The sequence below is a fragment of the Scleropages formosus genome, chromosome 2, assembly GCF_900964775.1.
Source record: "Scleropages formosus chromosome 2, fSclFor1.1, whole genome shotgun sequence".
In the NCBI taxonomy this organism is placed as follows: domain Eukaryota; kingdom Metazoa; phylum Chordata; class Actinopteri; order Osteoglossiformes; family Osteoglossidae; genus Scleropages; species Scleropages formosus.
The window spans coordinates 7,946,278-7,973,151 of record NC_041807.1 but is presented as its reverse complement, the minus strand read 5'-3'; the positions used below and the strand labels follow the sequence as shown (position 1 = coordinate 7,973,151).

Genomic DNA, 26,874 nt, shown 5'->3' with positions numbered 1-26,874 from the left:
TGCTAACACACATTGATCTAAGTGAGCAATGTGCAAGCTATATGTTTTCTGCTGTTTCATTTTTAGTTAGCCAACACCAAGCATCCGCAACGAGGTTTTGACTGCCCACCAGCCTACACCCACAACAGTCAGTGTGTGCACTTCACCCCTGTGACTTGTCATAGAGCTCAAAGAGCATCCCTGCAGCATAGACCAGCTGGTGGACGTAACAGATGCTAGACCCGAATCACATAAGTGACTGGGACACCTGGCCTCTCAGGGTACAAGACCAACACTAGAATGATCAGAAGCTGGTGTTAATAAAACTTATCCAGCAATGGATTCAAGTCCTGTTGAATTACTTTCTAAACATTTATGCTTCCTGAAATAGTCCATTTGCCTTCTGGGAGCAGTTCAGGTTGGTAGGCAGCAAGGTGATTAATTTACACAGCAATATCTTTTTGTAGTCCTGTAATTAAATGTATCATGTGTTCATAACGCCAGTACTTGTGCCAGTCTTTTAATTTTTTAAGAATTTTCATAGCTTTTGTGAAAGGGCGTTTTGCAGTCAAGTCGAAGTATGACAGAACTGGCTGACATTTAGCTTTGTGGGACGACAACAGCAATGACTCATTACAATAGAACACCAACATTTCCTTTTATTCCTTTGCCAACTCCTGGTCACGACACATATTGCAGCTCAAAGTGCTGTGAGACCGAGGCTCAGTGGGTGTCACTGTATGACCGGACCACACATTTAAACCGTGAAGTGTGCCCCCAAGCAGTGGGTGTGTGAAGCCAGCAGGAGAAATTTTTCCACCATCCTGAGGCATAGTCATTTTAGTTCCATTCTTGTTGAAAAATAATAAACCCTCACATGGGAATACTTGTATGTACAGTAAGTGCCTTCTGTTCAACAATTCCACATCTGTATGTGAACTTATAAAAAAAAATAAGTTTCATTCTGAGGAATTAAGTCACAGTAAAAGGCAACTGTGAAGACTGTCAACAGATTACCTCTCTTCTGGGAAATTTGGTGTTAGTATAAGGTTACGGAGACATGTTTCTTGGTTTGAACTGGGTTCCCTGTCGTCTTCTGGAGGAAGTCTCTATACTGTATGTATGTAGATAGTCATAAAGGCTTTTCTGGTGATTTGACTTCAGTCTTAAAGTGTCAAAAATGTGGCATTTGCATCTCGCATTGTAGCGCTGCATTGTTATAATTGTCATTTTAGCTGAAAGTCTACATAAAATGTTCAGGCCTAAAAAGCATGTGGAAATGCTGTGTAACTACAGGATGTGCATTTTTTCCATTGTGTCATCGGTAGCTGATGAAGTATGGTGCATACCCCTTTATATAAATGTTGTTTACCACAGTCCATGGTTGAATCTCAGGGAAAGTATAACATCGTATAAGAAGCGGTGAATAATTCCACTCCGCCATGATCAGATCACTGAGGTACAACAGTTAGGGAGATTTACAGCTGCTCCTGCAATGTCACACTAAACCTGTGCTGAGAATAGAGTTAAATTCCACATGCGCACAGATTAAAGAGAGGAAGTACACATGAACACTGTTTTTAGTGGTTTTTTTTTTTTTTTTTTTTGGACATTTTAATTTTTGTGGTTTTCTCCCACAGTCCAAACATGTATGTTTCAGGCAAAGGGTGACCCTGAATTGCCTTTAGTGTATGTTTTCGTGTGAGTAAATGTGTGTTGCTGTGATTGCCTTGCGATGGAGTGGCGTCCCGTTCTGCATGTAGTCTGACTCCATCATTGACAATTGATGTGGATGGATACGCAATTCTGAGATGAAATATGAACACACATTGCATACAGAAAAAGGGTCATTTTAGGTGAAATAAGGACAGTTACAACAAATGCAATAGCTGCAAAGGTTTCAAACACGCGGAAGGTGTTTGTATGGTCCACATGATGGGCGAGTGGGGATTTTGGCCTGACAAAAAGCAGTAAATCTTCTCCTGGAATCCTGCAATAATAGTATAGGTTTTTTCCCTTCTTTTTTCTTCCCTTTCTATAAAATTCCCCCTTTGAAGTTTGACAATCCTGCAATAAATGGTTTTCTGAGGCATTAAAGGATTCTTGTTTGCATAGTTTCAGTACTTAACTGTACTGAAAAACCATCGTAACTTAATTTTACAGGCATTCAGGCTCTTTAGGAAATGCTGAATTTTGCATTTATGTGTTTTATTTTTGCAGACACTAAGTATTTAACACAATAGTGACATTTTTTCTTAATATGTATTTTTTTTTTTTTTTTTTTTTTTTTTGTCTTGGTTATCAGATTTTTTTTTTCTTTTCTTTTCTTATGTTGCCCTGATTAACCAACATCACTAGGCTGTTGTTTTCTTTATATAAACTGTGAACACAAGACTGTTTAGTCTGTTTGGCAGCTTCAGGAACACGAGGTTGATTAGATCTTTTGTTTCCAGATAAACAGGTGGACTTGCGCTTCCGAAACAAAATGTTCTTTTGTGAAAGTAGTGTTCAAACACAAGCAACAGTTAAGCCCATGTAGAATCTAACAGTGATACCATATATTTTTTGTCTGAAAATACATGAAAATATTAAAAAAGCCAGTGCTTCTTGGCACTTGTTCAAATGTATGCACAATGTGTTTGAAGAGGAAATTTAGTGGAATAATGGAATTTGATCTGGAGTGCATAAATGTGAATCCATGGCCTGGCCTTCAGAGAGGGAGGACTCTAGCTCAGCTCTGCTCTCATAAACTTCATGAGAGTCTCCTCTTTTGAGGGTTCAGCATGTTCAGCCTTAGGCAACTGCTTGAATTATGTTTTTAAAAACAATTTTAATGTGCTTGCGGAAAAAAATCTGGTTATCGACAACAGGAAACTGAATTAGCAAACTGTGCTGATCAAACATGTTACTTCACCCTTTTCAACGTGAGGGTTACAAAATGTTTGTCACATATTAAAGCCATTTGAGCCTGTGATTTTGTTACCCTATTAGCTTCATTTTGCATCCATTCATTGGCATGAAAAATACAGTGTAACCTGATAGGCCACAAATAATTACTCCTTTGCAAATACATGCAGTAGCAGTCATAGTTCCTCTTATGGCAAAACATAATTTATTCTACTTGTTTGGGAAGGCTGCTGCCCAAAGGGAGGGCTTGTGGCAGTTGTTGATTAAAGCCACTCTTGGCTTTTCAAAAGCCAAGATTGATACGCTTGTTTGCAGCAGAGCTGCTCAAGGCTGCACATGCAGCCTATGGTGGGCGTATTTCAAACTGGGAGCGCTGCGGGTGCTTGCCAGCCTACGACTTATGGCTCTCCACATTGTAATTGCAGAGAGAAATGAGGAGTTCTTCTCTGAGCTGCCTGTTGAATGTTGTCCTCACGCATAGCCTCCGTCTCACTACCACATATATCAGTATGTATGTTGTCAAGTCTTACATTTTTTTTCAGCACTTCTGCTAGCAAAAGTTACAGAAATGGTTTTTAAATAGGTTTCCTGTCCTTTGGAGTGCTTTCACTTTTAAGTACTTAAACAGTCAGGGAGCCTCTGACAAATGGTGCGAGAGTTTCCGTCTCTGAAAAATTGAAGATCGTCCCTTCCCGTCTTTTATTTGTTATGTGATTATTTAATTTTTACCCTAGCCATGATTTTGTCCTCATGGAAGTAGAGCCCTTTTGTACTCACACTTTGGCACTGTGGAACAGGATGTAGAGATGCTTCACAGTTCCTGGGTTGTAGGTTTGGAAGTGGGTTCAATTTTAGCCCAGTCTGTGTGGAGGTTGCATGTTCTCATATTCATGTGGGTTTCCTCCAGGAGTTTCACTTTCACTGCACAGTTCAAAGGCATGTGTTCCCTGTGAGTTAGTAGCTTGAAATTGTCGTGTGTGTGTGTGTGTGTGTGTGTGTGTGTGTGTGTGTGTGTGTGTGTGTGTGTGTGTGTGTGTGTGAGAGAGAGAGAGAGAGAGAAAATGGGTACATAGCTTAGTGTACTATATCTATTTGACAGTTGCCTTGAGCAGTGGTATCAGCTCAATATAAAATGTTGTTGTTGTTGTGATGCCCACCCTGTCACCCACAAGAGTATAAAAAAAATGGAAAATTTATAACATTTCCATGCTGATGGAAGTTCATGACTGCATGCCATGCTAGATGAGACCAACACATTGAGCCTGGACATCAGCTCATCATCTTATTAGCATTTAATGACTGTAGTAATGTTATAAATAGCTGTATAAGTTGGTTTTAAAATTTTATTCCATCTAGAATACCCAGGAGGGGTGAGCTGTATAAAAGGAGATTTAATTCTTAAATATGTTCTTTTACGTTTTCATTTTATGGTTTCTTGCTTTTAATTTCCAGACAGTCTCCTGTTTTATGTAAGGTTTTACTAGATTGATTGCCATGTTGGGCATATTCATTCTCCTTCTTCACTTTGCCTCGCAGTGGTTGTTACTTTCACAGCATGTAGTTGGTCTTGAAGAGTCAGTCATGGCGATACTGGAGATGCATCTTCATTATCGCCATCAGGGAGACACAGCCACACTTCAGAGATTCACGGCTGTATTTCTGATACAGAGAGAAAGCCATGTGGTTTATTTTCCTTTTGACTATTACTTTGAAAATTAAGCAATATATGTATTTTAGTTAAATGCTATGCTTAATTCACACCTTGTTAAAAATGAGAGGTAGTCCACAGTACCCTGTTGTTTTTATTCACTAGCAAAGTACAGCTTTGCTTTTGTAAGTCTGGTGTAGTTTAGAACTGATTACTGTTCTTAGACAGGGTTGCCCAGAACATTTCCAGCCGGATGCCAGGTATACAGAATGGTCTTCCGGGCAGATTTAGTTTTAATACTGCTCATGTTGTCTTGCCAAAGACGACTATTTACTCTTAATGCCTTTTTATTTGTTAAAAATGCCCATATAAATTGCTGTTGTATTGCTGCTGTAGTGTCAGGTAAAAGTACTATAGTTTCTGATAAAAATGAATGAATTAAAAAGTAAAACACATGGAGAAGACAGCAAGTGTATCTGAATGCACATCACCTGAGAAACATGCTGGCTGCTTTGTTCGCACAAATTCCTTGACTGATTAGCTAAGCTGCTTTTATAAGGTTTCTCACAGTTACTTCCACTTCAGGAAGCAGGGAGGTCATCTGGAAGTTTTCTCTAGTATCTTTGCTCCTTGATAAACATTCCCTGCCGTCTATCTCATGCCTGACTCTGTCAGCTGCACACCGGGACTTGTAGTGCTTCAGAATGCAACAGACAAAATATGTCTCTAAATTTCTGTAATGAGCAGAATGATGAGGGTATTAAGTATATTTCTGTGGTAATCTGTTTAATTAAATTTCAGTTGAAATTGTTCCCATTTTTAATCCTGAACAGCTATTTCATAAGGCCTATCAATATCCGTGACAACAGTTAGAAAAAAAGTCACGAGTGAAATGTTTCCTTTCATTATTCTGGATTTGCAAGGATGATGATAATCTTTAGTATTTTTTTTGTTAAAATCCAGAAGGTATTTACTGATTAACATGGTATGCTGTCACCCCCAACCCCCCCCCCCCCCCCCCCCCCCCCCCCTGTTGGTAGCCTTACAGGTTTTAAAATCCTCCACTCTGGGGACCAGCATTTCTTCTCAGTGATTCCTTTGAGAAGTATCAGATGTGTGGAGCTGTAGATTGCCCAGATGCTAAACTGAATTGGGACCCTTGGAGCAATTTTTGCAATGACCTAGAAGTAAGTTCTCCGTTCTAACATGGAGAAGAAGAAACCTTGCCCCCGCTTACTGGATTATCTGGTGGTGGTCGGATGCAGGTGAGTGCTTGCTGTTTGTCTAGGAGCCATGTGGTGGAATAACTGATGTTTTGTATTTCAAATCTGGATTAAAATCTATGGCTAATCGAGATGGTACTGGGCAGTCAAGCCAAGTAAACCAACATGAGCGTCTGTAACTCTAATGCAGTAACATGATGGGTGAATTGTTAGGGAACACAGTCAATATTAGGCAGTGCAAAAAGCTTCTTTTTGTCTTTTGACGAAATTGCTTATTATACATGTACTGTATTGGGGCACCAGGTGGCATAGTGGTTAGTCAGTGCCTTGTAATTGAAGGACCGGGCTTCAAATCTCCCCATCTGCTGTAGTCCCCTTGCTAATTGGTACTTTCACTAAAACTCTTCAGTAAAAATTACACAGCTCTGTAAATGTATCAGTAACTCTGAGTAGCTTAGTGTACAAACCTTTCATTGTAAGCTGCTTTGGAGAAGTATCGTCTAAATGAATAAATAACTATAATACTGTCATTTTCGTTTCATTGAGACGTTTGTCACTGAAGTTATACGAAAAGTTTTTAATTACTTGGTTTTTTGTACTGAAGATGTGAAAGTGTCCTTTATAGTAGGACTTAAGATTTGCATTGGTAGACTTAGGTTTCTTTCATTGCAATAATCACTTTGAGCTGATCAGATTGCAGTGCTGTTAAATTGCATTTTGTTTTTAACAAGCAATATGACACTTAAAAAAAATTAGTGCTGGATCTTAATTGTGATTTGGGCAAATTTTTGCAATCTGAATAATTCTGAGGTCTAAAACCCGGAGCCTGATATAAAGGGGTACTAATTACAACAAAGCTGAACTGGGAGGAGGTTAATGTTTGCCTGCTGGTCCTTGCTGCCGTTGGAAGAGATGATGTTGTTTGTTCCTCTACTGTAGGCAGCCCAGCAGTGACAGTGTGGCCCAGACTCCCCAGCTCTTGAGGCGCTACCCGCTGGAGGACCATACGGATTTTGCGCTGCCTCCCGACGTGGTGTTCTTCTGCCAGCCCGAGGGCTGCCTGAGTGTGCGGCATAAGCGCATGCGACTGCGGGATGACACGTCCTTTGTCTTCACGCTCACTGACAAGGACTCTGGTGTGACACGCTACGGGATCTGCGTCAACTTCTACCGCTCTTTCCAGAGGCGCTTGCGCAAGCCTAGCCGACCTGAGAGCCACCACGACAAGGCAAAGAGTCCTAGTGGGACTGCCGCGGAGCATGGTACAGCAGGGACGAGCAAGGGTGACAGCTCGCTGCAAACACTAGGCAGCAGTCCCGCCCAGCAGCGCACTAAGTCACCGCAGATCCAAAGGAACCGCAACAACACGCTGACTTCTCTTTGCATTGTCAGCCACTACCCCTTCTTTTCCACCTTTCGAGAATGCCTCTATATCCTCAAGAGACTGGTGGACTGCTGCAGTGAACAACGCCTCACCAGGAAGTCTAACGTCTCCAAAGGGATTCAGAGGTGGGTTTCTATTTTCCTTCTGTGTCTCTAATGAATTATTAATCTGTCAAAACTCAACAGAGATCCACCCATCTATCCATCCATCTATTCATCCACCCAACCACTAGGACAGTGGTCTGGAGCTTCTCCAAGAAGCATAAGGCATGATGCAGGAGAAACTCAGGATAGGATGCCAATCCTTCACAGTGCAATCTCGATTAGTTTGGCTTAAATTTCTCTTGTTACACTTTAGCTCCATTGGAGAACCTGGTTGTCTTCTGCCTTTCTCATTAAAATGCCATTACTAACACATGAATGATAGTCACACTCTTTCCTACCTAGATTATTTCTACTATTCAAGGGCTCTGGGGTCTTTCAGTGATTTTTAATAGCGTCTAGTTTCGTCATCTGTGAAGACAGTAGTGCTAAAATGGTTTAGTTAAGCCAGCTGAGGTTATGCAGCCAACAAGTAGCAGTGTGTAGCAGGCTCTGTGACAGATTGAGTTCTCTCCTGTACCCGATGAGGGTGTAATTGTACCTGCTGTTCATTGCCACTGGTCAGCCTCAGAGTTTCCATGGATAACTTGAGGAGATTTTGTGCGCTGGCATTAAGCCAAGAACTAAGTATGTGGATGCCAGTGTGGTTTCATTCCACTGCAATGTCTGTATGCTTTATTCAGTTAAAAATTGTTGTGCTAATGCTGTTCAGAAATATTTGTGCTATTTTTTTTTTTGTAGTGTTCATCTGTGTGTTGTTGGTCTTTACCTTTTTGTGGGGTACATTTTCAGAGGGCATGTATACCTTTATATGGCAGTTAACTCTCTTCTGCCAGTAATTCTTTGATGTGAAATCAAATTATTTATTACTCTTTAACATATAGCCAGTACATAGTGACCAAATAAAAAAGTACATGCTTCGTGTTTGCACCATGGTGTTTGTAACCTCAGTGTGATCCTGTCACTAACCCACAAAACCTGTTCTCCCCACCTCTTGACAACAGCTGTAGCTTTGAAGGTTTTCTTCAGTTGTGGGCCACCACCAGGGCACTGGAGGAAATTAAAGCCTTCCAGAAGCAGATATCATTCACTCCTCAATGACACTAATTAAACTTCCCTTGTTCTTCCCAGATGACCTGTCGTTTCAGTGCACTCAACAGGAAATCCTCCCGTCTTTCATGATTTATTTTGCACCCGGGTGATTATCGCATGTTTCCGAGTGAATGGTGGCCTCCTTCACACAGTTAGCAGTTGTTTTGGACCCAACGCTAGTTTCTGTGACGGGAGTGTCAGTTTCATCTAAAGCTGTCATTTACTGGTGATTTCATTTGACCTGATCCCCCCCCCCCCATTCTTTTCTCCTGTAAAGAAACCACATGTCTGGACCTGTTTAGCAAATTAGGATATTGATTTATTTTATTCTGTGTTATAATTTATTTTCCCTTTTACGCTGAGGCTTCCTCACTATAAAATTCACAGTGACGGCTCCTGGGTACTCTGAGCTAACAGTGGTACTGTCTTGGTCAAATCGAAAAATAGAAATGGGTATGATAAAAATTAAACAGGCTGAGTAGTTACTGGTAATGAGTGCATAATTATTGATAAAACTAGTGAACGGTCATTAAAAACATTTAAAAAGCTACAAATTACACATTGTACAATTGCTTATTTGTTGTTTATGTATTTCCTTTGGTCATTATGCATGTTTTTGTGGAAGGCCCTGCGAAGTTCATCTAAGGTGAAACCCTGGTGGCCAGCCCTAAGTTACTCCTCTATGCATCTTTGTTTGGGTCATTACTGTATATTCTAGTTCCTGGATGTCTAGCATTTCAGTCTTTCATGAGTGTTAGGAATTTATAATAGATTATGCTCCTAGTTTCCAAACTTTTTTTTTTTTAAACCTGATTTATTTATGAGCCCCAACCATGCGGTAGACATAGGCCTTTCTGGACATAAATATCTGTCCTCTTTGGAGGGTACTTTGAAGCACTTTGTGAATTTCTGTTGCTGGCAGTATTCTCTGATGCTTTGGCTAAATCTCAATTTGTATCAGTAGAATGTTTTACTTTATTAGTTGTCATTCTTCTCCAGTTTCCATACTGGAGACTGGCCGTGCTGTGGATTATAGAATCCATTTCAGACAGATTTCTTGTCCCTTTGGCTTCAGTTTTAATTTCATTGGTGTAGTTGGCATATGCTCGGTGGGAAAACTAAGATACAGGTTTTCACATTCAACACTCTTGAGTTAGGTTTCTTGTCATCTGTTGTAGGAAGGCTGGGGGATGTAACTGTGACACAGCTACTTTGTTATCCATTTGGCCATGCCTTGTTTCACACCAATATAAATAATTGGTTTTCTGTGTGCTATGTGGTGGCTGACAGTGTATAAATGTCACTCATTTTACAGCTGCCACCCCAGTGAGCTCTGACTCAAACTCCAATCTAATTTTTTGCCCAAAAGAGAACCGAGTTTTTCTAAATCTGCGTCTTCCAGTCCATGGGGAGCTTTTTTTTGCACTTGTAAGGAAGTACATGGTTTGCTAGCTTGGAAGCAGTGGTTTTTCCACCATACAGCATATCTGTAGAAGTGTATATATGGAATGGCTCCAAAAATTTGGAACACTATAGGGACTGGGAGTCCATTTGTTTTCTAAATTCAAAGTCACTTTTACCACTAAGTCACAATCAATGAAAGCTTTTTTTTTTTTTTTTTTTTTTTTTTACAGATTTTTCTTCATTTCCTCCCGAGTTAGGTTCTATAGAAACTCCAGATAAAGTTGAAAAAATGAAATAAAATATGATTTCAGTTTTTTTTTTTTTTTTTTTTTTAATGAAGTGTATGGCTGATCAAGATGGTACTGGGTATTTTGACCGTTTTGTTAACATCAAGCTAAATTAAAATTACAGAAAATAAAATTGCTTGCTTATTGTATACTGAGTCATCCCATAAACATGTGCGATGTGTGTCATATTACAGTTTAAAATAATAACAGCACATAAGTGTTCTGGGTTAAGGGTTGTGCAACCTAACATTTATTGGCTGGTGATAATAATATCCATATCACTGATCAAAATGCTTTACCAGAATTCCTCTCTTGCTCCAGCTGTTACTGGACACTCAGGAACACCAAACACAAGCTGTAAACACTGTGGAAGGGAGATTAATGAATTCAGTCTCCCATTTCTGTTCTTTCTCAGCATGTTTTACTGCTGACTAACAGCTGGGCGTTGAAATGCAGGTCACATTTGCTCTGCAGCAGACAGAAGTTTTAGAAAATAATTGAAGAAAAAAACTGAAGTATGGATACCCTGAAAATTGTTGACATCTCCAAAAATTTATAATTTGACCATTTCTAGCTTACAGAGCCAGTGTACATGGATAGACTCTGCTGATCTTTTAAAACTTTCTGTAATGCTGTAATGTCCAGCAGATCTGATGTCAGTGGCTTTTCACAGGGACACCATGTGGCGCGTGTTCACTGGGGCACTCTCAGTGGAAGAGAGGTGCAGCGCTTTGCTGCAGGACCTACGAGAGATTGAGTCCTGGGTCTACCGGCTGCTGCGCTCACCTGTGCCCACAGCTGGCCTTCAGCGTGTGGACGTTGAAGTGCTGCCCCACGAGCTGCACCCCGCCCTCACCTTTGCCCTGCCTGATTCCTCCCGGTTCTCCCTGGTGGACTTCCCCCTGCACCTTCCCTTGGAGCTGCTGGGAGTGGACTCTTGCCTGCAGGTGCTTGCGTGTATCCTGCTGGAGCATAAGGTACCTCATCATCTTGGCCCTTAGGCCACAGAAATTGCAAGCTCTGGCCCAGAATTTGTCCATATTAAACTACACAGCATTCTGGAACCAATTATTCTTTATTGATTTACCTAAAGTCCATGTAAAAGTAGTTCATTCTATTTGTTTACAGTGACATTCTGTTTATGCTCTAATATCATGAAATGAGGTTAAAATATTTTGGGATGTCTTTGACTGCACATAAACAGCAAACAGGTGGTCCCTGATTTACGATGGTTCGACTTAGGATTCGTTTGTCTTTACAATGGTGAGCTGGCTATAGACATTAAGTAGAAACCGTACTTTGAATTTTAAATTTAGATTTTTTTCCCGTGCAAGCAATTTGCGGAGTGATATTATCTCGCAATGCTGGGCAGCAGCAGCGATCCGCATCTCCCACTCTGTCATGCAAGTGTGTATTTGGTGTATTAAATATATTTTCGACTTCTGATGGGTTTCACAGAATGCGACCCCATCGTAAATCGGGGACCACCTGTATAAGGTATGGATTTATAACCTGAAGGTTGTTCGTTCAAGTCCCAGTGGGAGTCCTTTTAAAGAATCTCAGTATTTTAGGTATAAAATATCTAATTCTCGAAATAGCGAAGACATAAATCTATTTAATACGATAAGCAGTGAGATAAGTCTCAGAATGTAAGATTCTGTGGAAAGGAGTTCATCTGTACATTCAATGCAGATAGAGCCACCATGTGGAGAAACTTAACACTGCAGCAGATGCTAAATTCAGTCATGTCAGTTTGAGTGTTTCATTATCATTAATTCATATAGACTTGTTCTAGAGTTCTGGGTTAGTGCTGTGCTTGGCATTTAAAACAGAATTTGCCTTAGTTTTTCAGTAGTGCTGAAACTCTAAATTAAAGCAATGCATTTTAAAACTGTGATTGCTACCCACTGCACATACGCGTTGTATTTCCTCATCTCGCATTAGCCACTGTGTAAGACAGTGTGTGTTTTGCCTAGTTGTCTATGAATCCAATTTCTTCTTTTGTGGCTCTCAGGTTGTGCTCCAATCCCGAGACTACAACGCTTTGTCCATGAGCGTCATGGCCTTTGTAGCCATGATCTATCCCCTGGAATACATGTTTCCCGTCATCCCACTGCTGCCCACCTGTATGGCATCCGCAGAACAGGTACTTCACAGCCACAGAGGAGGTCTCACTTTCACATCACAGGCAGGAACCTTGATCTAATGCAGGATTGGAAAAACCTCATCTCTTGATGGTTACAAATTTAACAGGTTTTACTTTCATCTGGTTGTTAATTTATATGTGAGGTAAGGTCAGTTCTTGTCCAAAATGAAATATGGAAATTAAGTGATGAGTTGGAATGATAACAAGAACAATTGGTGGCTGCCAGTAGTACAGGTACACCATTCATGATGCTGTACGGAAATGACCTAATTTAGCCTTATTTTACATTTACATTACAATTATCCATTTAACTGGCACTTTTTCTCCTAAGCAATTTACAGTGTTAATCTATTTATTTATTCGTTTCTACAACCGGGTAATTTTACTGGAGCAATTTAAGGTAAGTACCTTGTTCAAGGGTACTACAGCTGGAGGTGAGATTCGAACATGTGACCTTTGGGTTCAAAGGCAGCAACTCTAACCAATACACCACCAGCTGGGGAAGGAGAGAACATTTTGAAGCAGTCTGCTACCAAAATGAATGTTGCACAGTGTAATTGGACTGTTATATCTCTCAATTTTTACAATGAACTTTTTCTTCACCCCATTAGCTCCTCCTTGCACCCACTCCATATATAATTGGAGTTCCTGCCAGCTTTTTCCTGTACAAGTCCGATTTCAAGATGCCAGATGATGTGTGGTTAGTAGACCTGGACTGTAACAAGGTTAGTTGTTTTTATAAATGTCTTTATTTGAAATCCATCTATCCAGTTGTTGGTTGTGATGTTCTGCAATCTATCCCTGAAGCATAGAGAATCAGGAAGGGTAAAGTGTGGATGGGATACCATTTAATTCTTTTATGTTACCGTTAGATTTCACACTGTGGTAACATTTTGTAGAAAAATTGTTGGTTTTGTAGATACCTCCTTGATTTTTTACTTTTAAAACCTGCCAAAGAAAGTGTGCTTGAAAATTAGGATCCAGATAAGATTTCCTGTGAGGCTTTAGCATGAACAGCCAGTGGTTAAGTTTGTGCACCTGCCTTATAGGTGATTGCGCCCAGCAATGCTGAAACCTTGCCAGTCCTACCAGAACCAGAAGCCTCAGAGCTAAAGAAACACTTGAAACAGGTAGGTGCAGATAACACTTTGCCATCATTAATGGTTCTGTTAATGACAAACATGAATGCAAGGATTAGTATATCAATTAACATTAAATGAAATATTAGATCTTTTTATTATTTTGTTACATTTCAGTGTATTATAGGAGGAAATCTACTAAATGTGTATTTGGAATTGTATGACAAGGCTTGGTCACTTCTCCATGCAGTGTTTCCATTTGTTTCCTTTTAAACTACACGGTTTCATAACCAGCCAGTGTTTCAGCAGGAAAATTCACTGAATTTTGACAGCTGAATGATCTGGTCACACCTCTGTTTTCTTTTTTGCCTCTGCATTCCTAGCTTGTTCAGGTAAAGCACTTTGTTTCGGGCCCTGGGTCCACACTGCCCCATCTGCCCTGTTTTCCCCTTCCCGCTCTCTGCTTTCCCTATTGCCGCATCCTTAGGGGCCACAGTAAAGGAACACTCTGCAAGCTTGATTCAAAAAACCATTTTTTCCATTAGTTTGAATGATATATTTTCAAAATATTAACTACAGTAGCTCATTTGAAATGGTGCAAAATGATCAGTCATCACCCATTAATATTCCTGAACTATGGTACTCGTGGAAAAATATGTAAAACTATTAAATCATGCGTGAGTCGCATTCAAAGCTCAACAAAGCAATACATTTCGTAATACATTAGATAGATGTAAAGTACATTTTGTATAGGGGCTGCATCCAGTGTTCATCAATAGATATGTATATTGACATTAGTGCTAACAAACCCTTGTAGTTTGGCAAAACATCCCTCTGTAGGTGTATGTTTAAGGGGATATTCCTCCCAGAATCTTGAGTTTTTATCAGGCTTTAATTAGTACTGTAGTGATAAAGTGGTTTGTGTTACATATTGTCAATCAATGTTCCCCACTCCTTTTCTGGCAGCTCTGGAAATCTGGGTTGTGGTCTTATGCCTGTGAGTGTCGATGCTTTGGTCCTTGCACCCTTGTGCATTGCATGTTTGCTTGTCAGAAATCAAGTTTCGGCTGAAGAAAACCGGCACCTTCAGTTCAGATTAGGTTTTACTCATTCTGGGAACTGCCACAGAATTCCTACTGACTCTTGTCACTTCCCTTCTGAACTGCGAAGCTCTGTGAAGACTCAGGAATAAGTCACACTGTTATGCTTTTGATTTTCAACTGCAACTATAGCTTGAAATATCATAACATCTACTTCTGGTTATGTCTCCAGTCCAACCTCTGCTTAAGTTAGAAAGAAGGTTGCAACCTCTTGTAAGTGGGTGGAAGCACAGTGTCACAAGCTTAAAATATCCTCCCTTGTTGAAATTTGTTTTTGTAATTCAGGTAAGGAAGCAGAACTAACAAATATCACAGGGTTCCTAGCAAATAGAAATGTTTCATAAAAAATGTTTTTGATCCTCTTATACATATAGCCTAATATATCATGTAGGGATTTGTTTCTCACTTAGAATGTGTGCGACCCCCTTAGGTAATATCTTGTTCCATAGATAATAAATCTCAAGATGTAAAACACATGATCTGTAGTCTCGTCAAAGAACAGCCTGAAGAGTGGAAGGGTTCTTGTATCAAACTTATGGAAAATATTGCGTATAACTGCCTTTGTGATCTTGTGCACTGTGTCACACCCTGCGACTCGCCCATACCTGTCATATGACCTTTCTGTTATCGTTCTTCCACGCCATGCGGTTGGCTCATACCTGCTATGTGACCTTCCGTCTCTCTTGTCCTGCAGTGTCTGGTTAGGTTGACCACGATCACACAGAGGCAGCTCTTCACCTCTGACCACAAGGTTTACCACCACTCCGTTACTTTTGCCATGCTTTTGCACGGACACCTTGTCAGGAGCCTATGGCTTTGCTTTGTCTTTGGTTTGTTTATTTTGAATATGTCTGACATTGTATGCTTTTTATAACAGTATTCAGCAAGGTCTGTCTAACAGTAAGCGCTGTTGCAACATCTGCAATTAACCCGAAATTCCAGATTAAAGCACAAAGATTCCTTCTTTTAATGCTTTGTAACTGTGGTTCTGGCTCAAGCATGTGCATTCAATGATTTTTGATAGGTGCCTAATAACATGTGCACTCCTATCTAAGAGACCATTATATGAGGTATGTATACAGGCCCTATCCAAAAGACCTGCTTCTCTCACAGCCGAACACTGAATGAGACAGTTGTTTTCCCAGACCCTCTGTAACTTGTCTTAAACCCATTAAAAACGGCAGAAAAGCCCTTCTGATAACTTGTAACACTTTAATTTCAGGTGTGAAATGTGCAGTTTTTCCATTAATTTTAGCTGCTTATAATAGTGTTAATAGGAAAGCTGCTCATAAACTCTATGAAACTAACCTATTTGTTGTTCTACTTTAGCATGTGGAGTAGTGATTAGAGCTGTTAATCTGTAATCCAAAGACAACTCATTTGAATCCCAGCCCTGCTATAGTACCCTTAAGCAAGGTATTTGTCTTGACTGCGGATGGCATAGTAGTTAGAGGTCCTGTTTTAGACTCAAGAGGTCTGGGTTTAAATCCCACCACATGCTGTAGTACCTTTGGCCAAGGCCCTTACCCTAAATTGTTCCAGTTAAAATTAATGTACTATATAAATAGATTAAGTATTTTTATATTGTCACTTTGGAGAAAACTGTCAGCTAGATGAAAAAATTGTATATATTGTCGTTAACCATATAAATAGTCCAACAAAAATCACTTTGGATAAACCTGTTAGTAATAGTTCGTTAATAATAAATGTTACTTCGCAGACACCTGAAATGAAAGTGCCCCCATGCTCAGTATTTATGTTGCCCTACTGTGATGGTGTAACTGTGGTGCTTTTCAGGCCTTGGCGAGCATGAGCCTCAACACCCAGCCCATTCTCAACCTGGAGAAGTTCCACGAGGGCCAGGAGGTCCCCCTGCGGCCCCCAGGGGTGGGCAACGCTTGCACCCCCTCCACTGAATTTAACCCACTCATCTATGGCAATGACGTTGACTCCGTGGACATCGCCACAAGGCAAGGCCCTTGTCTTCACTTTGGACCTCAGCTGCTTACTGGAGTTGTCTGAATACAGCAATGCCTCATTGCTCTTCATGGCGTGCACAAAATGTCACATAGGTGGCAGTTGTGTGCTATTTACTGTTCATATATTAAATAAAAGTACAAAATAGCCTGTTTCCATTTACAAGGGGTAGAGCTTCTTGATGTAAGATATGTGTGATATACACTAATTCATATGCTGGAATGTGACATTCACTACTCTAGAATCATGTGTCTGAATCCAGATCTCTCCTATAAATGTAATGCACTCATTGCATCTTCTTTGGAGATGTACATTGCTTTTTAGAAAAGCATTTACTAAATTAATAAATGAAAATATGCGAAGCCTGTAATGTATGACCAGTAGCATTAACATGTGAACTGAAAATGTCAGCTCTTCCAGACTCACTTTGCCCATGAGCTGACAAGTTCATGTATGGTGTAAATTTTCATGCACTGTAACTTTATGATCATGCCCAGATAAGCCTTTACACAGCCACTACTCCTGTATTGTACGTAAATGGTTGTGTACCTTAAAAATTGTAGGAAGGTGATCAGGAAACATCTATTCTGAGTGTTATTCACCCACTTGTATGATAAACATCAGTGCATATAGTGGGGGAAAAAAAACAGTTTACTTAATCACATGTCTGCAGCTGTCTGTCTTTCTCCTAATTTAATGCACAAATAGTTTTTCTCTGAGATGTACGTCGCTTGTAGCGAAAATTTGACAGTGATGGTGGTTGTAGTCACCATGTGCCCAAACCTGACAATCTTCCACCCGCAGGGTTGCCATGGTGCGCTTCTTCAACTCCCCCAACGTGCTGCAGGGCTTCCAGATGCACACGCGCACCCTACGCCTCTTTCCCCGGCCCGTGGTGGCCTTCCAGGCTACATCCTTCCTGGCCTCACGCCCTCGCCAGTCTTCATTTTCTGAAAAGCTGTCACGCACGCAGGCTGTTGAGTACTTTGGGGAGTGGTTACTGAGCCCGACCAATCAGGCCTTCCAGAGGATTCACAACAGTAAGAACTAAAACTTTTAACACTTCCTCTTACTGAAAATAACTGTTTTTGCTTTAAATACATGAAATTTTCTAACCCAGTTTTATTTGTTTTTTACATACTTCTGTGTCATGTTCTGGTTAACAATGTTTTGAGCAGAATACACTGCTCACCTGTGCAGCACTGGCACTTTAAGGATAAAACATAAGTAGTATGTGACCTACTTTTATTCACTTAGTTGACACTTCTCTCCAAATCATCTTAAAATGCTAAGATGCCTGCAAAACCCATTTATAGAGTTGTGGGATTATGACCTTTTGGTACAAAGGCATCAGCTCTAACCACTGTTCTACCAGCTGACTTTTCATTAATAGTTTTGGTGAAGTGGTTAATAAAACTTTGAATTATCATTGATATGCACGTACATATCTGAATTCCCAAAAGAAGGAAGGGAGGAGATTCTTTTATGCATCGTGTATATATTGATAACTGGTTGAAAGAGTGAGTCTTTCATCACCCTGCTGCTCTTTCCAGATGTGTTTGACCCTTCCCTTATTGGTGATAAGCCCAAGTGGTATGCTCACCAGCTGCAGCCAGTCTACTACAGCGTCTATGATAGCAGCTCACGGCTGGTGCAGGCCATGGGCGAGCCATTTGGGATGGAAAATGAGAACGAGAACCCCTCAGATTGCTCCGATGACAGGTCAGCTCATTTTAATTTTTCTCCTCCAAATTTTGGGCTTCAGTTCGGTACCCTTAAACAAAGGTAAGGCTGCAGTAGAATAATGTTAATTTTTCTGATTTAGTAACCATCCACTGAAAAAGTGACTAGTTTTAGAAGCAGAATAGGAGTGTAAGACCTCCTTCATTCAGCTTCCTTTTGCTGTGTTTACAGCTTACGTCGAGTGTTCCTGAGGGTACCACAGTTAACTAATGAGTTGATTTATGAACAAACTTTACAAATAGACAGACCTCTGAATCAAATTGCAGAAGGCTACAGTGACATACATACAACAGTGTAGCTAAAAACAAAAACATAGTGACAGACACTGGAATCACAGTGTATATATGTTTTTGCAGTCTGTATTTCTTTCGGTGTATACGAATACATAAGCACTGGGCAGTAAGAGGTCAGTACCACCTTGATAGTGAAAGAGCTCATTATAGAGCATAATGGAAATTGGTGGGAAGGACCTCAGGTAGTTCCTTGGAGCATTTACTGAAAGTTCTCCCATGTTTAATCAGGGTGGTATGCCAAGGACAAGAGTCTTGACTAGCTTGTCTGTCTCATCTCTCTGCTCCTGTCAAAATCTGGGTTTCTGACATCATTGGTATACCATGTGAATTCTCAGTGAGAGGCTTTCAGGTTTCAAATGAAAGTCAGTATGTTTCACCAGGTATAAACAGGACTTGACAAGGGGGCTCACACTGGAGTCATGTTTAAGTGTCTGTCTGCCTCCTGGTCCTGGTTATAGCAGCAGTGACAGTGAGGACTATGATGGCTCCAGTTCTTCCTACTCTTCGCTTGGGGACTTTGTGAACGAAATGATCAAGAGTGACATCCAAGGGGATGTGCAGAGTGAGTCATTTCCCCCTTACTATCCAGTGGGAGGTGGGGATGTATAACAGCTCTGATAATATTAATGCAGAACATGACCGTACCTGGTAGTGACTGCCTGTTAACCGTTGGCATTCTCATCTTGTGTGCTGTGTCTTTCCACGCTAGATGTGGTCCCCCCGACCCACGCAGCCCTGGGAGATGCCAGCGAGGTGGAATTTCAGGACTTGCTGGAAGGCCAGTTGGAGGTTGCAGGGCCCTCAGACTCCCTGCAGCCCAAGTCCAGTTCCAGCACCACAGCCAGCTCCAGTCCCAGTACAGTCATCCAGGGCATCAATCATGTCAGTCTCTATCATCCCCTGTTTACCCAACATCTGTGTAGGTCTTGGCTGTTTACTGCTGACAGGCACCAGTCTTGTCCATACCTCAGTGTTTCAGAGATAGAAGAAATCTTACATCGCTTACAGTCTTTGACCATGTTAGTGAAAAGGTTTTGCTGAGTGTTTTCATCTTGATTCCAGGTCTCCCATTTATAAGCTATTTCACTGTTATCCAGTATTCCACAAAAGTATTTTTTTTAGGAAAGATGAAACAATTGTCCGTATTGAGTTACTTTCATTGCTTACTATATCCTCTTGAGCACTCATCCATTCATTTTTGTCCAGGATGCATGTTTACTGAAATTTCCCAAATTGAATATTACGTTTAGCGCTGAGCTTTGTTTGTTTGTATGTATGTATGTATCTATGTATGATATGTACTTTATTGATGAACATGGTTGATTATGAGGCTTGTAGAACTTCCTAAACATGCCATACATTTATCCAAAATGCCTTTTTGCTGGATCTCGGGTAAATGTGTTTTGAAGAATGTTAGATTGTGGTTTAAGTTGTGTAAAAGCATTACTTCTGTGCAGAGCCAGGAGGTGGCCGAGCTAGCTGAGATGGAGGTATCAACAGGGGTGGCTGTGCAGAACCACCTCGCTGGCCTCGGCACACAGCCCTTCCACAGGATGGGGGCTGAGCCTACAGGCCCCACAGCCCCCAAGAAGGAGTATGACAACCCTTACTTTGAGCCCCAGTATGGCTTTCCCACTGAGGAAGATGCAGATGCAGAGGGGGAGCAGGAGGAGAGCTATACCCCCCACTTCAACCAGAACTTCAGTGGGAACAAGTAAGTAAGGAGGGCACACTCAACACACTATAACAGGATTTTTGACAGAGGATGTTCTTACCCAACCCCGGAGAACAGCTCACACCACAATGGCAGCAACAGCTTAGTAAGCTTTGGCTCTTGTTCAGCAGCAAAATATGACTGGTGAGGGCTCCCCAGTGGCACATCAGCTCTTACCTTGCAGTGGATGGTGCCTAAGTTAGACCAGTAAAATGGTCTGACTGTATAAATAGGTAAACCATTGTAAGTAGCTTAGCATACAAACCTAACCAGGAAAGTTATTTTAGAGAAAAGCTTCAGTTTAATGAAGAAACAGTATTAATGGTGAATCAGACACAGATGTCACAGAGGCAAGGACCTGCTTCTCCACCCTAGCCAGGTGCATATGGAGCTTTCAGTAGAGCCTGGTGACCAGTGCTCTCGTGGCCTAAAGAATCAGTTTATAAGAAAAACAAGTGAGTAACTCATATCAGAGCACTGCGTATGTGTATGCTCAACCCTGCTGAGTTAGTGTGGCTTTCGTGCTGCAAGGTGGCAATGTTAGAAATGGGGCTGACCATGACTGGCAGAAAAGCCTTAATTTACCAACATGTACGTGTACTTCTCATTGTTGAATTCATTCCTCATACCTGTCATCCAAACCTTTTTTTTTTTTATTTAAATTCCTGATTGTTGATTAGTTATAGCCTCTCATCGTGTTATTCATCAGTGAAAGGGGGCAAGGCTCTTCTTAATGGTAGGATAAAATAACAAATGAAAGGCTCCCCCTATGAACAGTTGATCAAGTTTTTTTTTTTTTTAAAAAACACCTTTTATTATTGAACTTGTCTGAGTCCAGGCTTTCCTTTTAAGTTCAGTTGTACTTCTAACTACAGAAGCAAAGAATTAATAAATAAAAGAGGGATTGTAACTGAAATGCTGTGTAACCTAAATTGTTCTTGTCTTGTTGCATAGATAAAATGTTAACCAGTTAGTACTGTATTGTACTGCTATTATTTTAAGTGGTGATTCCAAGCAGAACTGAACTCCCAATATCAGAGCTCAGCCAAGAACAGGTCTCAGCATAGCTATTTGTCATTTCCTTCTCCATTCATCAGTATTTTGTGGCTTAATGTTGTTTATTCACAACTAACCCTTGATCATCCTAAGTGTTTTGAACCCATGGGTAATAACAGCCATTGTGCTGTTCTGGCATGAGTGGAGGTAAGGTTCATGGCTGAAAGGTGAAGGAGTAAGCACCTGTCTGGAGGGTTTTGGTACAAGAGTAGTCTCTCCACACTTTGTGCCAAAGGACCCAGATGCCCCTGCGGCCCAACACCTTGAAGCTGCCCGGCGACTCGGATGGCGAGTCTGACTCTCATGCCAGCACACCCAATTCAACTGTCTCCAACAACAGCAACGAAGGCTTCAGTGGCCTCATGTCCTTTGCTAGTGAGTACAAGAAATCCTAGCTCAAATACAGGTGTAAAATGAAAGCCCAGGTTCTAGCAAGTGCTTATGGCAGTGAACCTTGTATTCAAGAACAAAGTATGATGTCTTTATGATTACTGAACTTTACATTTCAAGAGAACACAGATCATATACATTATGTGAGTGTGCAGTGTCATTATCCATATGTGAAAGTTGATGCAGCAGGTAGTATAGTGGGTAGATCTCCAGGAACCCAGGTTCAAGACCCACTCCTGCCCTAGTACCACTGAGCAAGGTACGATGAATTAAAAAATAAATAAATAAAACGTGCCTGTGAAGATTCTCAGTTATCCAGGTCATGGTATATCTAAAACAAAGTTAACTTATGCAAGTCCAGTTGCCTTTGTTTTTTCTTGAAAACATTTTACCACTCATCCAAGTGGCTTCTTCAGTTCTAAAAGATTAGTGGGGAGTTTAGGTTAACACAGGAGGTGGAATCCTTCACACAGCACATCAGTGCAGTGGACAGCAATATCAAGTTCACTTGGGAAGACATCAGTGGAAATAATTTGGCCTTTTTAGACTATGCAGTGTATGTTGAGGAGGGCAGAAGCCTCAACACTGAAGTATATAGGAAACCCACGCACACAGATCAGCATCTATTTTTTTGATTCCCACCACCCTCTGGAACACAAGCTGGGTGTCATCAGAACCCTACACCACTGAGTGCAGATGGTACCCACAAGAACAGAAGGCAAGAAGGAACAAAAACACATCAGACAAACACTCAGAACATGTGGCTATCCAAACTCGGCGTTCGTCAAAAGCACTAGAAGGAAACCCAGAACAAACAGAGGTGAGAACAACAAACGAAAAAAGTCATTCCTTATATGGCTGGAGTATCAGAAAAACTCAGGATTTTCAGCAAATCATATCCCCCGTGCACTTCAAGCCCAGCAACATTCTGAGGCAGAAACTTGTTCACCCCAAAGACAAAACACCGAGGCAAAAGCAGAGCAACGTAGTTTATGCAGTTCAGTGCAGTGAGGAATGCACAGACTTGTACACTGGCGAAACAAAACAACCCCTTCGTAAACGCATGGCTCAACACAGGAGAGCCAGTTCTTCAGGTCAGGACTCAGCAGTCCACCTACACCTGAAGGACAAGGGACACTCTTTTGAAGACAACAAGGTACATATTTTAGCCAGAGAAGACAGATGGTTTGAAAGAGGAGTGAAGGAAGTCATCTATGTAAAGTTGGAAAACCCCTCTCTGAACAGGGGAGGTGGACTGAGAGAAAACTTATTAGCCATGTATAACCCAGTCTTTGCATCTGTCCCCAAAAAGTTTCACACCCATTTACACCCTGAGTCTGGAGTTTCTGGCCATTAACAGGTCGTTAGAGTACCGCTAATTGTGGAAAAACAGGACACCACCCAGGTTAATTTGAACAACATCCTCTAATTGCAGGTGATTGTTGGGTTGTTAACAGACCCCAGTCATGTGAGTCTGAAGTGGGCTCCACCCACAGATGTTCCATGTTAAAAACCTAAACTCCCCACTAATCTTTTAGAACTGAAGAAGCCACTTGGATGAGTGGTAAAACATTTTCAAGAAAACTTATGCAAGTCCAGTTGCCTTTGTTTTAGATAAATAAAATTTTCTGTATAAACAGGTAAATCATTGTATCTTACTAAAGTATACCTAATATTGTAAGTCACTCTGAGCAAATGTCACCTTAATAATAATCATCATAAAAATAATAAAGAAAAAAAAATACAAGATGTTGCTGAAGGTGTTGTAGATGTAAGCAGGGCCAGTGCTGCAGGACCTGCTGTTCTTGCTATTAGGAGTACATTAAACATTTTGGGATTGTATTAAGAAGTAGGAAGATAAACTCTTAAAGCTGTACCACATTTCAGGTAATCTGTACAAAAACCATGGAACCAGTTTCAGCTTGTCCAACCTGGCTCTGCCCAACAAGGCTTCCCGGGAAAAGTCCACCCCTTTCCCCAACATTAAAGGTACTCTGCCCTAAACTGCATAGTCTGTCCTTTTCTCCGTCTTTCCTCACCCTCATAGCATTTCTTTTGCTCTAGTACATCCAGAAAATATGGCAGACAGACCTGTAAATATTTTAGTCAGCTGTCTGGTCTGATTGCCAGTACTGTTGACAACACTGTTCACTGACATTTGGCAACGTGTGTTACACTTGGATTTACACTTTTACACCATGTTGCTTAAGTGAAGTTTCTGTTCTATTGGCTGCGCTAAACAAAATTGTTAGGAATGTATTTTTCAAATATATGTGTATATTGCCCAGAAAAGGCAAAATTATTCATTAATTCATTCATTTATTTTTACTTTCTTAGTTTGTTGTTTAATGTTCTTTAGATCTTAGTCTGGTGTTGTGATTGGAAGATCAGACTTGTGAATTTTGTTTGCTCTTTGTTTTTCATTTCTGTTTTTTTCTATTCTGTATTCAATAATAATATATTTAAACATAATGCTCACAAATTCTAGTTTAGCCATTTTTAATATTTTGTAATTGAATTACTTTAATACATTTTCGGGAATTCTCTAATCTTTAGTGTACATATTTTTTTCATTGTTTTGATGAAATTTGAGTAACCAAATTAGTAGCACACCATTTTATAGCACCCTCATTTTGGGTTTCGTTATTTAATATTTAGATATATGCTGTTTACAAATTTCTGATTTTCAATGAGAAATAATTTAAATGTTGATTTATTTACCTTGTTTAAAATTTTCATTACAATAATTAATACAATAAGCATATTCTCTTAATAGTCCAGAAGCAATGTTTGTAGATACACTTTTTTGACATTGCATCTTTTTGTTGTTCAGATGATCCTCAGAATCCGGGTATGTGTTTGTTTTATGCCCCTATAAGTTATGGTTTGATGTGTGTTTCACCTTTTCCCTCTCAAAACCTATGATTTTTCTGTGTGATACTGTTGTTGTAATTACTATATTTTATGAATTCCATTATTCGTTTGAATAAAGGCATTATTAGTAAAGATAATTCGTCATGCAACTTACCATTTCCGTTGAACCCACTAATGAGAGGTTTTGCACTAACATGCACACATTTAAAGAAAACACCTGTTTCCTTTTCATGTGGCACTACTTTTTCTGCTGTGTTTTTTTTCCCCCCTCTTTTTCCATCCTGACTCCACCTTTTTTCCCCATCCCACAGTGGGATCTTCCTGCATCCTACAGTTAGGGCAATGGGCAGTGTTCATCCCTTGCTTGCTTGCATGTAAACTGAACTTCCATTGAGCTTCCATTGTTTCTTCATTCCTTAAAATGGGAAGTTGTTCTCTGTAAGAATGTCTTATAGGAAGTGCTGAAGTTTTCCATCATACTATAAAAGAAAAAATTTTACAGGTGTATTATGGTTTAACCCTAGCAAAAGACTACTCCAGCCCTCAACTGCTGGGGATCTTGGTACTCTGTATGGGAGGTTCCTGATTTACAATGGGGTTACGTTGCCCAACACGTACCATAAGTCGAAAATGCATTTAGTACACACCTCTGCTTGACAGAATGTGAGATGCAGATCACTGTTGCTACCCAGCATCACGAGAGAGTATTGCTCCGTGTATCGCTTGACCTGGAAAAAAATCAAAATTCAATGTACAGTTTCTACTGAATGTCTATTGCCAGCTCACCATCGTAAAGTTGAAACAATTGCAAGTCAAACCATTGTAAATCGGAGCACCTGTATTTATATTTACATTTATTCATCTAGCAGTCGTTTTTCTCCAAAGCAACATAATGTTTGTGTCAGAGGACAATACAAATAGTGCATTACATCAACAGAAGGAGTGATTTGGATGCAGACACATGATTGAGTACAATTTGTCACATACCGCTGTATAAACTAGAATACATTACACGAGTTGCTGCATAAATGCTTTTTTATTTATTAAGCAAATTGTTACTAACTATTAAACTAATAACACATATTTATCAAGCGCTTAGATTAGGGTAGAACTGAGTCCAAAAGAGGTGAGTTTTGAGACATTCTTAAATAGTGTGATTCAGTAGTTCTGAATAAAATCTGAAAACTTTTTTTAAAATTTTTATATAACCTCTTGTGCATGAAACCACCAAACCAAACAGATGGAGGTTGATGTGTAGTGAGTATTCAGGTCTTGTCGATACCATGGAGCAGATCTGTTGATGGGTGTTGTAAACCATAACCAATGTCTTGAATTTTTTGTGGGCAGCAATAGGAAGCTAATGGAGAGAGACAAGGAGAGGAAATACTTGGAAAGCTTTGGCAGGTCAAGCACAATTCGTGCAGAAGCATTCTGTATCAGCTGGAAAGGGTTTATGGGTTGGAACACCAGATGGAGAGTTGCCATAGTCCAGGCAGGATATGGCCTGTACCAGGAGATATGTAGATTTTCTTGTAAATTAAGGGCAGATTCTGTGGATGTTATGGAGGATGCCTTGGTTTTTATGCACGAGCCTTGTGGAACACTAGTTGAAAGAGGCTGCGGAGATGTCTGGTATGGGTTCCAGTTCATTTAGTAACATGTACTTGATAGGTAGGTTCAAACCATTTTAGTGCAGTTTCTTTGATGCCAAGCTGTCCAATAGAGGAGAGTAGAATTGCAGAAAACTGGACTTCGCAGGAAGCTGCAGCATGATTGGCACAGGTGGATGCCTGAAAACTTGAACAAGGGGGAGTCTGTGATGGAGTTGACTTTGTCTCTGAAGAACAAAGCAAAGTCCTCAGCGGTGACAGAAGAGGGAGGAGAAGGAGGGAAGAGCATGGAAAAGAAGGTGGTAAAGCGTGTGTGTGAGTTATTGACTGCAAATTGTAGTTTGTTGTAGAAGGAGGTGTTTTTAGTTGAGGAAACAGCAGAGTAGCAGAGTGGGGGAAAAAAATGCAGTTAACGGTGAAATTCCAGGACTGTGAGAGTCTTTGGTTTTCCCCATAACTGTTCTGCAGGTCGGAGTTTTAGACCTGTTGGTGCATAGTACATCTGGCAGCCATGGGGTGGAATTGGGTCTGCTGGTCAGGATGTTAGCAGACAGAGAGAGTATAAAAAGGTTAGGGCAGAGAGGAACACATTGGTAACTTTGTCTGTGGACACCTCTGAGAATTGTGCAGTAGAGGAGAGGGAAATAGGCAAGAGAGATTTCAGGTTGTGTCAAAGTGCCAGAGCGCTCAGAAGCAGGAGAGAGGTTAGTAGCGGTAATGCTGTGGTGGAAGGAGATGAACAAGTGGTCAGAGACATGTAGCACAGTCAGGGCTAGGAGGACAATATAGGCCGCCACGAGTGTGGTCAGGGATAGTGATAGAGATGATGTGGAGTTCAAAGGAGGACAGAGCAGGCAGGTTGAAAGG

At 40.6% G+C, this 26,874-nt stretch overlaps 1 protein-coding gene across 1 annotated transcript in view; it reads left to right on the top strand.

The window, feature by feature from the left end:
• LOC108939289 (MAP kinase-activating death domain protein-like) overlaps positions 1-26,874 on the top strand; it is a 57,870-nt gene that overhangs the window by 8,445 nt on the left and 22,551 nt on the right. Inside the window, exons 2-15 of the mRNA XM_029259139.1 lie at positions 5,575-5,799; positions 6,697-7,266; positions 10,699-11,002; positions 12,040-12,171; positions 12,783-12,896; positions 13,221-13,301; positions 16,148-16,320; positions 17,132-17,367; positions 17,881-18,049; positions 18,822-18,925; positions 19,073-19,245; positions 19,821-20,077; positions 21,369-21,508; positions 23,411-23,512. Of these exons, the coding sequence (XP_029114972.1) occupies positions 5,741-5,799; positions 6,697-7,266; positions 10,699-11,002; positions 12,040-12,171; positions 12,783-12,896; positions 13,221-13,301; positions 16,148-16,320; positions 17,132-17,367; positions 17,881-18,049; positions 18,822-18,925; positions 19,073-19,245; positions 19,821-20,077; positions 21,369-21,508; positions 23,411-23,512 (2,614 nt within the window). The 5' untranslated portion in view covers positions 5,575-5,740. The remainder of the gene's footprint in view (positions 1-5,574; positions 5,800-6,696; positions 7,267-10,698; positions 11,003-12,039; positions 12,172-12,782; positions 12,897-13,220; positions 13,302-16,147; positions 16,321-17,131; positions 17,368-17,880; positions 18,050-18,821; positions 18,926-19,072; positions 19,246-19,820; positions 20,078-21,368; positions 21,509-23,410; positions 23,513-26,874) is intronic.